General features: G+C 39.4%; 1 protein-coding gene across 3 annotated transcripts in view; it reads right to left on the bottom strand.

Annotated features, from left to right (window-relative positions):
* The window catches only part of Gug (arginine-glutamic acid dipeptide repeats grunge), a 102,324-nt gene that overhangs the window by 27,756 nt on the left and 57,301 nt on the right, over positions 1-17,267 (bottom strand). For 2 of the 3 annotated variants that reach the window (XM_071693628.1, XM_071693629.1), the window contains exons 16-18: positions 17,026-17,150; positions 15,244-15,680; positions 2,183-2,362 (exon numbers count right to left, since the gene is read on the bottom strand). In XM_071693628.1, the coding sequence (XP_071549729.1) occupies positions 2,183-2,362; positions 15,244-15,680; positions 17,026-17,150 (742 nt within the window). The remainder of the gene's footprint in view (positions 1-2,182; positions 2,363-15,243; positions 15,681-17,025; positions 17,151-17,267) is intronic. The other variant, XM_071693630.1, reaches the window with a different exon arrangement.

Genomic DNA, 17,267 nt, shown 5'->3' with positions numbered 1-17,267 from the left:
TACACCATTCTAACTGTTCTGTCCTTGTTTGCAGTGAATATTTGTTCTGGGTCAATTCAATTGTTTGGAGGATTACAAATAATAAACAACACTATGGAAGTTTTACCTGCAGCTGCTCTTGTTATTGTGTATTGCTTAAATGGATATTCCAGCAACATTTCCTGAAATCTAACATTATTCCTTCATAAGAGGTCAATCTCCCTCCAACAGTATCTTCCCTTTCCTTCTCTGCTACCAAATACCCTGGTCAGATCTCTTTAGTAGGTTATGTCTCTACTTTTCCAAAAAAAACAGAGTTTGTTTTCCGTGATGCAGTCCTACAACTTCAGTTCTTTTCCATTTCTTACTAGCTCCTTTGCATCTGTATACAATAACTTTAATCTGAGCCCCATACTATTTTGACTCTCTGATTCCCTGAGCTAATGATAAGGATATGTTGTTCTCTAAATATTTCTGCCTTCTGACAATGATTTTCCTTCCTCCCCTTGATTTCTCTGGTCCAGGAAAACACTCTGATGAGTATCTCATTGGAAATTTTCCTAACCTCTTTTTGTACCCCCTGGCTAAACACTCCGTGTTGAATGGATTATGGGACAAGCCCTTTGGTCCTTCAGATTCCTTTCAAGAACTGCATTCAGTAGGTCCACAGCCTCTAACAGTTCATTAAGCTCTCTTCGTCCTTTGCTATCCATCCTTCTCTGGCTGAAATACGGTCTTCTCCCAGCATAAAAAACATCAACAACCTAAATCTGTGTACCTCATACTGCTCTATCTCAGTTCTAGTGCAGTACATCCTTGCAGTTCATCCAATTCCTTTTCAGCTGGTTTATCTAAAATATGCCATCTCATCACTATACATCCATTCTAGATATTCTACACTTTCTTGAGTCTTTTATCTTACGATCCATGGGTTTCCAGACTGTTCTGTCTTACAAGAGAATACAGCGCCATCTCTATCTCTCCAATCAGTAAACACTATGTCCTTCTCATTCACTGTCCCCTGATTTCTGCTCCATTTCTAGCACTGAGATTTCCTTCTTAGCCTCTAAATCACTTCATAATTCTTGCCCCATATTCTCTGATCCAAAAAGTAATGGGCAATTTACTTCCTTGGTCTATCTCTCTCCCTCCAATATAAATGAGCAATAAATTCCTCCACAGACTATGATTTTAAGTTTTATTAATTTACAGTGTTTTATAACTTCCTGAGCAATAAAAGCAATTGTTGACATTTTCTGTGCTCCCTGGCTTTATCTCGAGTTGTTCTCATATTTCTTTCATCCATAAGTTGTTCTATTTTTTTCCTCAGCTTTTGCTAAGAAAACCTTCAAAGTCAAAATGAAAAATTTTGTGGTGCCTTATCACTTGAAACTGTTTGTTCTTCCTTCTTCTTGATGTTTTTGGTCCTTCCTTCTTGCTGATATTTTCCTGTCCTTCCTTCCTACTGATGTTATGAGATGAATTCTGACAAGCCTAGCTCTCTGAATATCAAATTTCTCTTATAATTTTCAATGAACAATTATTCCCATATCAAGCAGAGACAACAGCTCCTACCAACACCTTACAGAATCCTGGGATGCTCAAAGCCAATGTCACGAGGCTTAAACTTCAAAAGTAACACCATGTATTTTAAAGCAAATATAAAAGTTGGATCAGCTGTGGCTAGAGATATTGCCAATTTGCAAAATATGGTCTTTATTTTGCTCCTTATTAATGCTATTTTTTTTCAGAAAACTCTGTTAATCACTATATATTTATTTTTTAATTTGTGAGAGATGTTTATAGTAACTGTTCACTTGATGATAATTTCTATGCTTGGCAACCAATTTTTTTGTCACCACGTTCATTCATTCTCTGAACAACTGTTCACTTGATGATAATTTCTATGCTTGGCAACCAATCTTTTTGTCACCACGTTCATTCATTCTCTGAAACACTGACTTTCCATTTGTCACAAAGCCCTTAATTATGGGCATTACACCATCTTTGAAGGCCAATACAAGTAATTATCCCTCCCCTTTCTGGTGGGTTCCTCCCTCATAATCCTGTATCCAGGCCAAGTTGGTCTTGTATTTTAAAAGTAAGCATGTGTGTGTGTGTGTGTGTGTGTGTGTGTGTGTGTGTGTGTGTGTGTGTGTGTGTGTGTGTTAGAGAATGTGAATGTGTGTGAGTGTCTGCATACCTCCAGGATGAAGGTGGAGGTGCGTGTGGGCATGGGAGTGAGTATGGGCATGAACTTCGTTGATCATCTGCATCCGGTGCATGTGGTCAGCCAGGGCTAGCCTCTCCGCAGTGGACACAGCCAGTGGGTTGTCTGAAGGAGTAGCAGCGGCGTTCAGGCCCAGGGTCGTGGCTGGCAGCCCTGCACACAACATACAATGATCACCACCTACAGTTCATGAATACAAAACTAACTGTGACTGGATGAGTTGAGTTATGCCCAGGGCACTGTGTAGTGTTTGGCTTCACTAATTGGCAATATAAAAGCTGAATTATTACTGCACGTGAAAGGGAAGGCATGGTGTCATGACGAGAGATATGGTGATACTAAAATAAGGGAATACACTATAAGAGGAATTTGACTAGCTACTACCACAGGACTGCTAAAAAAAGACATCAAAGGGGGAAATTATCATTATATTATCATACAATGCCAGGAACCTTTTTATGGGACTCCCACAGCTTCAAAATTGCACATCACTCCGAAGCAGAAAAATTATGGATTCCTTTGGAGTGAGAAGGGCCTTGAGAAGACTGCTACCTACGATCCACTGAGGAAGATGGTAGAGTCTTGCCAAAGCTGACTTCTCACTCACAGTGTAACCACAAGCAGGCGGCGTCTAATAACACCAAAGGGGATATGATAACATTTACGAAAGGACAAAGGATAACTGAGGATTTAAGCTGTGAGAGAATGAGTAACATTAGGATATAACTAAATTGATTCACAAATTCATGACAGGAGGAAAATTAGTGACTTAGATTGTATTACACAGCTGAAACTGTATGCAGTGAAAAATATAACCAATGAATTCATTAAAATTTTGGATCCACCTGTTGTTAAAAAATACACTAACATGAGGTCACCTGTTAATACAAACTAATGTGACAGACTGTAACTAGAAAATTCCCCCTACTGAACTATGAACTATGTGGCCTTTATTAGGAAACTCGAAAAGTGTTAAATTGTAGGAAGTAATGAAAATACATGATGACCATACGCCAGCATTAAGATGAAAAATCTAATGTCATCTCTTCAGCCACACTAACCTTGGCCTTAGATCTTATAATTCATGAAGTATTCTCAGTCCAGCACATTGTTAACATTGTTACCGAAGTCAAAGCTGACCATTTCATTTAAAAAGCATTACACACAAGAACAGTGCATTCAAACTGGGTGAAAAAATATCCTTAATATAATACCTTCAAGAACCTGAGGCTGCAAACTTTTTCAAACATCCAAATACTTAGCTCAATACTGAATCAGAAAAATATCATAAAGAAATCCATCTAATTCAATCCAGAAAATACTTAAAAAAGTAAATGAGGTTATGTAAACCAGACGCATCATCCAGTTCACATAGCATAAAGAGTTCTCATAAATTTGCGTTGCAATGCAGTAAACTATTTCTCTTTAGTGGAAATAGTTCCTTAATCAGGTTAGCTTTCTACAACAAGGGAATCTACATACCAAAATCAGATCTTTTCACAATATGCAGACAACAGTATAGTTGGCATAAGCAAGATGCAACAGGTGAGAACTCCACAACTCCAACAATGTCAGGTGCAATTTCACTATTGTGATCATTCATTTCCAGCTCCTCATCATTTACTACTTGTCCATCTGCATTTACATACTTTACTTTCAGTCTGATATGGTTATCATTTAACATTCCTTACTTCTCTGTAGTAGTTACAAGGCTATTTTGCCCTCTTGCATCATTTGATGTTTCCTATTTTATGTCTTCTGCATATATTCTTCACTTTTCTCCCTCTCTTCTCTTGGTCTACCATATCTGATAAACATACAACTAAATTCCACTTCATTTTTAATTTTCTCAGCCTAAGTACCTCCTGGATAGAGGAGTTTTGATCGAATCTTACCATAACTTGCTAATTCCTATTGTCTTGACTATATCCAACAATTCTTTTTCTTTCTTTTATTACAGAAACTTCATCGGGCATTTCTATATCCTCAAGTACAATTTTAATTAGCATGCACGTGTGAGTAACTACCTACTTGTATAGCATAAGCAAATAGTTGTACACTTGCAGGTCCCATTCTCCTGAACTTTTTTTTTTTTTGTCATCAAGCAGCCTTTAAAACCTGAGTACAGTGTTTGCACTCAGTCTCCCTGGTCCAATCATTCCAACCATCCACCACCCTACACTAAATCGCTGCTTCTTAACATCCTCTCATAACTATGCTAGCTCCTTGATATGGCCTCTGGTGACTCTAATGATGTATCTTTTGATGAAATATTCAGTCAATATCATCCATCTGATTTTGAAATCTGATGGTTTTTAGGACCCCTCTCTCTTCACATCCTTGGTAACCTTCAGCCTTTTACTGTAGCTTAGACCTCTTAATCTAAGCATCATTTCAGTAGCTCTTCTCTGTACCTTTTCAATCAAATCTTTGTCCTTCTTAAGGTGTGGTACTAGACTTACAAGGTGCAGTCTAGTTTTTGTCTATATTGTCAATAGCTTTCCTAAGCTATCTCAATCCATAAAACTAGTAAATAGCTTTCCTGAACTATCTCTACCAATAAACTTCAATGTGACTAATTTTTGCCAGGAGACAGTTAACCTCTTCCACATCCTTCATAATGTACAACTCTGGCAATAGAGTAGCCACATTGTCAACACCTAGGGCTCTTCAATGAACAGATTCCTGAATTCTATCTTCTGCTAGAAAATACAAATAATGAGGCCTTCTTTCACTCTGTACCATCCTCATCATCTTGCACTTATTTGGAGTGAATCTCATCACCAATTTGCCTGACCAACTTTGGAGTCTGTCCAGGTTCCCCTTTAAGCTGAAGTAAACACTGTCATTATTTATTTCTCTCATGACCTTGGTATCATTTTCAAACATGTGTGAGTCCAGTCCATCAGGCAAGTTGTCTACTTACCCAAGTATATATTCATACTGGCTTGCCTTCATCCATTCCTGGTGTCACCCCGCCCCACAGGAAACAGCATCGCCACCCCATGCATCAGCGAGGTAGCACCAGGAAAACAGACAAAAAAGGCCACATTCATTCACAGTCTCTAGCTGTCATGTGTAATGCACTGAAACCACAGTTCTCTATCCAAATCCAGGCCCCAGAGACTTTTCCATGGTCTACCTCAAATGTTTCACATGTACTGGTTCAGTCCAGTGACAGTGTGTGACTCTGGTATACCACATAGTTCCAATTCATTCTATTCCTTGCATGCCTCTCATCCTCCTGTATGTTCAGCCCCCATTGCTCAAGATCTTTTTCCCTAACACCTCCAATTTGGTCTCCCACTTCTTGTTCCCTCCACCTCTGACACATATATCCTCTTTGTCAACCTTTCCTCACTCATTCTCTCCATATGTCCTAAACATTTCAACACACCCTCTTCTACTCTCTCAACCACACTCCATATATTACCACACATCTCTCTTACCCTTTCATTACTCACTTGATCAAACCACCTCACACCATATAGCGTCTTCAAACATTTCATTTCCAACACAGCCACCCTCCTCCGTATAACCCTATCTATAGTCTATGCCTTGCAACCATATAATATTGTTGGAACTACTATTCCTTCAAACATGCCCATATTTGCTCTCTGAAATAAAGTTCTCTCCTCACATTCTTCATCGCTCCCAGAACGTTTGCCCCCTCTCCACCCTATGACTCACTTCCACTTCCATGGTTCCATTCACTGCCAAGTCCACTCCCAGACATCTAAAACACTGTACTTCCTCCAATTTTTCTCCATTCAAACTTACATCCCAACTAACTTGTCCCTCAACCGTGCTGAACCTAATATCCTTGCTCTTATTTACATTTACTCTCAACTTTCTCCTTTCACACACTTTTCTAAGCTCAGTCACCAACTTCTGCAGTTTCTCACTTGAATTAGCCACCAGTGCTGTATCATCAGCGAACAATTAACTCACTTCCCAGGCCCTCTCATCCCCAATGGACTGCATACTTGCCCCTTTCTCCACAATTCTTGCATTTACCTCCCTAACCACCTCATCCATAAACAAATGAAATAGCCATAAGGACATCACCCTTGCCAAAGACCAACCTTCAATGGGAACCAATCACTTTCCTCTCTTCCTACTCATACACATGCCTTACACACTTGATAAAACTTCTCACTGCTTCTAGCAGCTTACCTCCAACACCAAGGGTTGAAAAAGAGGACAAATGAGAGTTCAGGCAAGAGAGTATCATTAAACTTTAGGGTAGGGAGAATAAAAAGATGTTGTGAAGGAGGTAAATAACAAGCATAAGACAAGAGAACAAATGGGAACATTGGTGTAGGGGGGAAGGGGGGAAGTGATAACAGGTAGTGATGAAGTAAGGAGGAGATGGAGTGCATATTTTGAAGGTTTGATCAAACAGAGAGGCAGATGTAGGGTGTTTTGGTTGGGGTGGTGTGCAAAGCGAAAGAGTTGGAAGAGTGATTTGGTAAAGAGAGATGAGGTAGTGAAGCAGTGGGTTTGAATGGTACTGCATTTGAATCTAAGAAAGGGGGTGACTGTGCTGTTGATTGATTGGTAAGGATATTCAATGTATGTATTGATCATGGTGAAGTGTCTGAGGATTGACAGAATGCATGTACAGTACCATTATACAAAGGCAAAGGGGATAGAGGTGAGTGTTCAAAGTACAGAGGCATAAGTCTGTTGAGTATTCCTGGAAAATTGCATGGGACGGTATCGACTGAGAGGGTAAAGGCATGTTCAGAGCATCAGACTGGGGAGGAGCAGAGTGGTTTTAGAAGTGGTAGAGGATGTGTGGATCAGGTGTGTACTTTGAAGAATAAATGTGAGAAATACTTAGAAAAATAAATGTATTTGTATGTAGCATTCATGGATCTTGAGAAGGTATATGATAGGGCTGATAGAGATGCTTTATGGAAGGTCTTAAGAATATACGGTCCATGCCTCGCAACCATATAATATTGTTAGAACTACTATCCCTTGAAAAATACCCAATTTTGCACTCAGAGATAATATTTTCATTATCATCAATATGCTTGATCACCGTATCCCGTGTTAGCAGATGACTTCACAATCCCAACACTATGACACCATAGTAGCAACATCTAACATGCAGCACTACATTACAGAACTGGAACAATGGCTCCCCAGAAGAGAATGTCAGCATTTCCATATAAGTCCTAAGTCACTCTTCTATCCCTAGACAGACATGAATCCAGCTCACCACCTCCTGTCACCTTGAACAGACAGTCTCTTCCACTGCAAAAAAAAAACCACCAACTTTTCTAGACATCACATATAACACTCACATGACTGACTCCCCACATCATTAACATCAACACGAAAGCAACAAGGGTTGCTGAAGCATGGGCTTTAGGAGCAATAAGAATGTGTAGAAAGAAAGGACAATATCTAGAAGGGTGAACGTGGTTATGTTTTGGGGTATGGCAGTCCCGATGTTGCGTCCATGGGAGGCATGGGGTATAAATGAGAATGTGCAGAGAAGGGTGGATGTGTTGGAGTTTAAATGTATGACAACGACATGTGGTGTGAGTGGTTTGATCAAGTAAGTGGCAGACAGGTGGAAGAGAGGTGTGGTAATAAGAAGGGTATGGTTGAGAGAGCTGACAAGCATGTGCTGAAATGGTCTGATCATGTGGAGGGAATGAGTGGGAAGGGAATGACAAAGAGGATGTGTTTCAAAAATGGAGGGGAAAGGGAGAAGTGGGAATATAAACTGGAGATGGAAGAATGGAGTGAAAATTATTCTGAGCGATTGGGGCTCAGGCCCTAATCACATGCAGGAGAGTAAAAGGAGTGCAAGGGATGGAGTGAATGAGAATGATGAGGTACATACAATGGGTAGCAAGCTGTTAATGAACTTAACAAGGGCATCTGAAGCAGCCAGGAGACACCACAGATGTTCATCTTCCCCTCGGAGATAAAATGGGTACCTGGCATAGTGTGTGTGTGTGTGTGTGTGTGTGTGTGTGTGTGCATACATAGGAGTAAAAACATGTTATATATATACAAGGTTAAGAGACAAGACAACATGAGTTTAAAACTCTCTCCCTGTAGCACCAATAGTAATCACAAACAATAATCACAGGGAGGTCTGTAGGACCTTGTTGTTAACAAAGGGCTGTGGTTTCGATGCATTACATATAACAGATTGAGAATGGGTGTGAGTGAATGAGGACATTTCTTTGTTCCTAGAACTACCTCACAAATGCAGAAAACAGTACAGTCAGAACAATGAATGGCTGCCTTGCAATCACAAACACTCAACACCTTCACAATGAAACAAAGATCCTCCACGTACAGTTCCATCTCAACATTCTTGGCACTCAATTCTATGAAACGCAAAAGCCCTCTTCCATCCAAGCCACTCTATAGCTATCAATTCCCAAGCAGAAATATAAAGCTTTATCCTGTCTCAATTTTCTCCCCCTTGCCTTAATACAATGGTACACAATACAGGCATTTTCCCAATCCCTAGGCACCTCACCATGAGTCACACATACATTAAAAATCATAACTAACCAATCAAAAACAGAGTCAGCTCCTTTCTTGAGATATTCAACAGCAATCCTATCTCATCCTGTTACCTTACCACAACTGATTTGATGTAAGGCTTTCAACACCTCTACTCTCTTCCCTTATCAACCTACCATGACTCCCTCTCTTTCTCTCTTCATATACCTCCATGACCTAAATACCTACATTTGCCACCCTATCATCAAAAAATTCAACTTTCATTCAATCTAATTCCCTCTTCATCTCATCTCTGCCTGTAAACATTTCCTCATTTGCCCCCTTCACTAATGCTCCTACTTTATCTAACTTTCTGACATTATTAGCCTCCTTCAAAAATATTCTCTTATTCTTCCTGAAGTTTGCTGATACTTGCTCGCCTCAACTCTCATTAACCCTCTTTTTTAATCCCTATACCTTCCTAACCTATTCCTGATTTCTTTTGTACATCTCCCAGTGACTTGTACTCCTTCCCTACAAGGACAACCCAAGTTACTTTTCTCTCTTTTAGAAGCAACTTAACTATCATCCCCACCACTCACTTCCCTTTCTCGCATGTCCACCTTCTACCTTCTGCATGCCATACAATTCTCTAGCACAAGTTAAAAATGCTTCCCTTGGTACCTCCCATTCCTCATCCACTACCCTAGCTTCATTTACATTCACCTACTGCCTTTCTACACTCAATCTCTCCTGGTATCTCTTCAAACGAGCCTCTCTTCCAAGTTCACTCACTTTCATAACCCACTTCCCACCCATTTCGTTTCCAATCTGAGAACCTATTCAAGCCTTAATCCTCACCTCCACCAAGCAATGATCTGACATCACACCACCTGCCCCTCTCAGTACATCCATGTCCAAGAGTCACTCTTTTGCATGTCTATCAATTAGTATGTCATCCAATAATGCCCTCTTACCATCTTTCTTATTCATCTATGTATTCTTATGTTTGTCCCCATTTTAAACTGGGTATTCCAAATCATCAGTCCCTCAGCACACAGCTCCACATACTGAACACCATTTTCACTGACAGGACTACGTACACCATGATTCCGTTATACCCTCACCTGCCATACCACCCACTCATGCATTCAAATCACTCATCACTAATACCTAACCCCTAACATCAAAACTGCTGACATACACATTCAGTTCCTCCAAAAACAGTCAACTTTCTTCCTCACTTCTCTCACTTCTAGGTGCATAAGCACTAATAATCATCCACCTATTGTAATCCACTTTGTTTCATTTCATTAGTACAGAGCTTGCTTCCTTACACTCTTTCACACATTCCCATAACTCCTTTTTCAGTTGAAATGCTACCCCTTTGTCTGCTCTTATCCTCACACTAATCCCTGGCTTTACCCCTTAGACAGTTCCAAATCATTCTTCCCTACTCACTCAAGCTTTGTTTCATTCAAACGCAGAACATCCAGGTTCTCTCCTCATACATACAATTCTCTTTCTTTTTATCTTGGTTACATACCCACACATTCAGGCATCCACAGAGCATTCGAGGAAGATGAGCATCCTTTGCCTGGCTCCTTTTTCTGCTCCAACTTTTAAAAACTGAAATTCAAGAAGGGGAGGGTTTCCAGCCCCCCCCCCCCCCACTTCCTTTAGTTACCTTCTACAACATGCAAGGAATATAAAAGGTAATTATGAATATGGACAGAGAGAGAGAGAGAGAGAGAGAGAGAGAGAGAGAGAGAGAGAGAGAGAGAGAGAGAGAGAGAGAGAGGCGGGGATAATGATCTAGAAGCCAGCTGACAAAGGCAGCAGAGTACCATGTAGCATGTCCTTTAAGATAAGGATTACAGTTAAAAAGCATGCTTCAGGTAGTTTGTATGGGACAAGTTGGTGGTGTTCACCTGGAGGCAGTTCCTGGTTGGCTAAGGCACATCCGAAAGACAAGCAAGTGCTATGGATACCTCTGGTTTGTTTGCAAATGGGTTAGCTTAGGCTTACCAAATATCAGGGTGGTCAGAGTCCTAAATAACATTCATAGGGAATGTAACACATACTCAAGGAAAAACTACAAAGAGAGACAATAAATTACATTACAACATAACTGTTACTTTATCAATGAAATCCTTGCCTCCATCTGAATCAATTTCAATTTCAAGTTTTATTACCTGATCTTCACTAACTCCTCTACTATTCCTATAGCTTTATATTTTCTATTTCTTTGCTAATATACATCCTACACTTCCCTTTCTAGTTTCACTAGTGTACAGTAACAGTAACTGCAATGCATCTTGTTTCTGAATACCTTTTCCATCCCTTGATCCACCATGCTGTTCCCCTCAATCTCTATCCCTCCTTCCCCTAAGTAGCTCCAACTCTATTTCATTTATTTTATATAGTACAACTGCAATAATTCACTTAATTCAAATTCACATTTTCAATTTCAAGGGTACCCCTATCATGCCTCTATTTTTTTGCTTTAAATCATGCGTTAGATTTACATAATTTGCAGCCAAACCATGGCAGCCGCAGCTTATGAATCTCTAGGTAAGTTCCCACTCCTGCCTAGAGAGGACTCTCAAAGTATCTGCAGCCAAGGGTTTACATTTGGTATTTTTCAAAGAGCAAACTCAAAGAAATCTAGTAATGAAAAATATGGCTTGGTAATTATTAAGTGCTAAAAGGAACAGCATATCACAGACAAAATGTTGGATAAATTCTTCAGTTGAAATGTATTACCTTAAACCAGAGGGGAATGTGGGGTAAACTATCAATGATTCCATGTAAAAAAAAAATTCATTCCACGCCAATCATATCACATAAGTTGAAGTATCATTCATTTCTTTACTTTACTGTGTTCACTTACTGTGTCTGTTAATGTATTATGCATGATACTGTTTTGGAACAAATAATGCATATATCTGGCCTTTGGGACCTAACTAATTACTTCCATTTAAATCATTACTTCCATTTAAATCAATCAGACTAGAATTTGCAATCTAATAATTCACAGAGGCTTCTGGTGCCTAACTCACAGATTATAGCAGCTCCTCTGTATCTGTCTTTTCGTCTTAGAGAAGCAGCATAAGAAAATATGAACTATGGCCTTACTTGTTCACATCCAGTCTCTAACTGTCATATATAATGCACTGAAATAAACACTACTATCCAAATCTAAGTTTCAATGACTATCTATCTATCTATCTATCTATATCTCTGACACCTGCCCCAACTGGAACTCTCTCATGGGGGTGGCCACAACAATAGTTTCCATAACTAATGAACTCCAGTGCTGCTTCTTGGCCTTTAGTGCCTCTCCCTTAAATGGACACTGGCAGAGACCAACTCTAGCACAGTATTTGCACATGCTCCTACCTGATGTTCCTACTGACTACTTCTATCTAATGCTCCTACCTGGTACTTCTACCTAATGCTCCTGCCTAAATGTTCCTAACTACTACTTCTATCTACTGCTCCAACTATTTGCCAAAAGGCAGGGCTAGCTCATAGTGCTCACTGCAGGAAAATCTACAGTTATGAAGAATGATCTGTGTGAGTTAAGTTTTGTAAGAGTTTTCTGTATGACAAGGAGAGATTGCATGTTCATGGACAGTATGCTAGTAGTCCACATGTGGGTGAGGCAGAAAGAAAAGATAGCGACCTGGGTCAAAGGAGTGCAACTTGACAACCAGTGAAGTGCTAGATCACTATGCAGCCATCATCAACCATACCGATACCCAAGCAAGTAGAACTGGTACCTACATGATTTACCTAAAATGCTCCATACTCCCCGATTCACCCTATCAACAGCAAATCCTCCCCCACTTAATAGATAACTTTAATTCTTTACCTTCAACACATGCCTTTCACCTTCATGGATGTTCAGGCCCAATATCCAAAAGCATCCTTGGTCAAAATGTTCTTAATTTCTTTTTGTCATTTCATTTGCTACCCTATGCTGAAAAAGATTTTGTCTTCAACAAATTAGTTCATACCTAAATTTCTGATCTCTACAAACTTTAAATCCTTACTTTTCATCACATCTTCCACCATGCTTATAAAAAGACCTTTACTTCATCTATGAGTCTTTTTTTTTCTGTCCATCACCAGTTTCTATCATCTGTCCACTACCTCCAAAGAATCATCCAGAAGTCCCTATGTCCAACATTAACAATAGGCCACAGAAAAATATGAATCAATTCACGAATATCTGTCACAGTCATCAATAAGTTTTCATTAAGAAGCAAATTTAGAAAAACAACAAATTAACTACAGGGTCCAGGACAATTTCCAGATCAGGGGCCTAAAAGGAGTCCTCCATCAAAATCAGTTACAAAGCATTAAATACTAATATATATATTTTGTACAAAATATTGTAAAAGGTGTAAACAATGCCACAAACACCTGGGTTTGACCATCTATTTCTACTTAATCAGCAAGAGACTTTAACCAATATTTGCACTAGCAAATGGGTCTTATTAACAACTCTGAGACGATATATATAATTCACATTTCATAGATATATCTGGCAAGCTCTCATCTTTTTCTTCAGTACCTCACGTATCTATAATACTATTCCCAATGCTATCCTTGCCAATGCTTGTAGTGAGACTGTTCCCAATGCTATCCTTGCCAATGATTGTTGTGAGGTTATCTACAAATCTCAGTCACTGTACCTCGCCCATCTATGATACTGTTCCCAATGCTATCCCTCCCAATGCATGTAGTGAGATTATCTACAAATCTCAGTCACTGTACCTCGCCCATCTATGATACTATTCCCAATGCTATCCCTCCCAATGCATGTAGTGAGATTATCTACAAATCTCAGTCACTGTACCTCGCCCATCTATGATACTATTCCCAATGCTATCCCTCCCAATGCATGTAGTGAGATTATCTACAAACCTCAGTCACCGTACCTCGCCCATCTATGATACTATTCCCAATGCTATCCCTCCCAATGCATGTGGTGAGATTATCTACAAACCTCAGTCACCATACCTCGCCCATCCATAATACTATTCCTCATGCTATCCTTCCAAATGCTTGTACTGAGATTATCTACAGCCTCAGTCACTTCACCCAATCTATTCCAAAACTTCTCTTTACTCTTAATCCATGCATCATTCACTCGTTCATAAATCATCAGCTTAACTAATAAACTCTGTTTCAATTTAATCCTAATCAATCCACTTGTCCATCATCTTGTTCCACCCAAAATCAATGGAATGGGGGAAAAGATAATGGAACAGCACTGAATAATCTAGTGTTCACAATTCCATTCCCATGTATGTTGGAGACACTAGACATCTACATCTTTCAAACTCAGTGTCTTCATTTAATTCAGCCTGACAATGGGAAGATTCAAAACTAATGTAAAACTTCATAATCATTCACTCTGAGTAACTAGGTCACCAAATGTAATTTCTGTTTCAAAAACAACCCAAATCTGACTACTAAAAATCCTTACAGACTTTTCTTTTACTTACCTTTCATACAGATCCAAAACTTGCCATACCCATCACTTCTTTTCAACTATGCCTATTATCATCTAGCTATTATCCTTTTCACAGTTTTTCTTTCTCTCTGTCTAACTCAAACCTATCATGTCCAGCTTATTCTTTAATAACCACCTAGCAAATTATTTCTCCTTGCAAAATTCCCTTTAACTTCCATGCACCTATGCAAGATAAAATTAGTGGTTTTCTTCACACATCTTTCAAACTACTACAAAACAAACTAACTCAAACTGTCCATTTGCTACAAACCCAGTGAACCATGGAGGAAGATAAGAAGAAATAGCCTTTACTGAGCCACCAACTTCCGCAGTACAATTAAGATAGAACAGCTCACCCAGGTGCCAACAAGAAGCTGGTTAATTAATTTTCCAATGGACCAGGTAGTGTCACAATAAAATCAATTCTAAAAATATGTAATCTTTACAATCCACTGTGTTCACACTGCCTCCAAATATGCATTAGTCAACACATAATATGTTTGAAGATGGGGCCATGCTTCCAGTTGGCTGACCTATTCTGTCAACTCTGTGAATCTCTCACTGTACTTCTAACTTGTGAAAAAAAATTCCACTGATCTTCCACATTCTTTAATATAGGAAGCGCCATGTTTTGATGTCATATGACTAAAATACAATATGAAACATCTACTTTTCTGTTTGGTTTAAATGAATTCATATCATATCATATCACCTACTATTTTCTAAGTATAATTTTGCATTCACAAGCTTACATGTGACAACAGATCTGGATGAATGTAACATTCTTATTCCTTTTTACCATACAAAATATCTAAGACAGAGCTCTCGCAGATGGAAGAAGAAAAATAGTTAAAGAAAAGCCTCCGAAAAGAATTTCAAAGAATGGTACATGATACAGATGAATAAGTGCCTCATTGGTTACCTTAACCCTCAGTTCCTACCTCCATGCTCCACCAAAATGCACAAGTATCATATAAGAGATGCTGTGACACTATCATACATATGAATGTGCAAAGGATATACTTACCCAAACGCTCCAGTCTGTCCCTTTCAGAGGCAATAAGTGTTGAGGGGACTGATGGGCCTGTTGGGTATAATGCATGGCCAGGTGGGAATCCAGAGGTCAGAGTTACTGGCGGAGGGATACTCGGAAAGCGACCACCAGCTAGCCAGTGTGGAGCTAGACCATGTGGATAGCCAGCTTCAGGTGGATTTAAAGGACGCTTCAGCATTTCTTGATTAAGACGATCAGTCAACTCTCGATCCCTTAACTCACGAAGTTCACGTTCCCTAGCCTCTAACTCCATCCTATCTTGAGGGCCAGTTGGATAAATAGCTGGCATGTTGCTATAGTGCAGCAGGTCAAGGCCAGGAGGTGTTGCACCAGGTAACCCTGGAGGTAAACCTAGAGCAGGAGGACGCGCTGCACCTGGAGAAAGCCCAGCAGGAGAACGTGCATATTCACTGAAAGAAAATAATTTCTATGTAGTCATTACTTTCAGTTACACACAAAATCTATACTGAGATATACAGTAATATTTCTTTTCTCTTTCGGCCACCATGACTCAGGAAAAAGTATGCCCCAAATGTAAAGTTATCCCTTAAGTAATGACCAAGATATAAAGAGTCACCCCAAAATGGAAAAAATTAGCAAATCTAAAAAAATCCAAAATATTGACAAAAGTGAGTTTTACAGCATGAAAAACTTTCTCTCTTGGGTAGAATACTGCAAGCTTGAGAGATTCCCTAAGACCCCTCTAGGTCAGAAGCCTCTAACTCGGTTTTCTGATGAGATTTAAGTCTCTCATCCTCACTAAACACCTTTCAGAATGTGAGGCTTACAGCTCAGTCCAGGTCCCCCCTGATAGTCAGTAACCTACATTCAGCATTAACATCACCATCCCAGATGCTGATTCAGTTCTTTCATGTGATGGAAAACAACTGTATAAAACATATAGTTTGATGCATCTGATAAGAAGCACATGGGTCAGGTGAAACAAATCTTCACTAAACCAGGGTGTGACAGGCATTAATGATGGACAAAATTATCCCCACATGTCTCCCATGTTGAACAAGCATCATTCAAACTACAAGTGCAAGGAGAAGTTGACTGTGAAAGAAAAGGACAGATGCAGCTTGAGGGATAAGAATAATCCACAAGAGGATGGCAGAATAATGTGGTACCATATGCACAGGACACATTTTGTCGACATAAAAGGAGTGAGAATGAGATACAGATCCCACCTGATTAACATACTTACAGTATAAAATCAAAAAGTAAGAACACTAATGTAAAAGAAAAGGTTCATATCTAACACAATGAGTATGGGTGTTACAGGACTCTGCCTGCATGAGGTTACAATGTGAGTGAAGAGTCACCTCTGGTGAGGCTGTATCACAGGAAGTAAACTTCTATAAAAGCACTTCTTTCCCAAAATGAATCCACACTTCCCTGATACAGGAAGCAGTGCAGCCTTCAGCTGAAGGAGTCTCTGTCCTTGGTAACACCAGGACTCTTTCTAAGAAAGAGATCCCAGGGGATTTACAAGATAAAATAAATAAAATAATACTGAGCATAGGTTGAGGACGTACATGAATGTAAGGCTATGAGCTCTTGATGCACCCCATGGAGCAAGAACATACTAAACGATGATACAAACACAGAAAAATACCTTCTGTTTGAAAACAGTGAATTCAAGGAAGCAGTACACAGACAACATTTATGGTTTTTTACTGAGTTGCATTTTCGTGTTTTGTCAGGCTGCTTCTGATAAGATTCATACAATAGTATCAAATATGAAATACTTACCCGAGTCTAGAAAGGGCTGGCGTATCTACTGGGTTTCTGGGCTGAATACGATCATAGAGTGAGCTGCTCTCACAAGAAGTTGAAGGCTTAGGAGTCTCACGTTTATCTGGAGTGCTTGCTTTTCGCTGTAAATAATATCATACACTGTTAGTTTCAAAATAAATAAAACAAAAGGTGATAAATGTATGGTAGAATGCTTACATATTAAAAAAAAGAAAGGTGCTTGCCTTTACCAATAAAAG

The sequence above is a fragment of the Panulirus ornatus genome, chromosome 56 (assembly GCF_036320965.1).
Source record: "Panulirus ornatus isolate Po-2019 chromosome 56, ASM3632096v1, whole genome shotgun sequence".
NCBI lineage: Eukaryota > Metazoa > Arthropoda > Malacostraca > Decapoda > Palinuridae > Panulirus > Panulirus ornatus.
The sequence above is the reverse complement of the archived record's forward strand: the minus strand, read 5'-3'. Positions and strand labels throughout refer to the sequence as shown.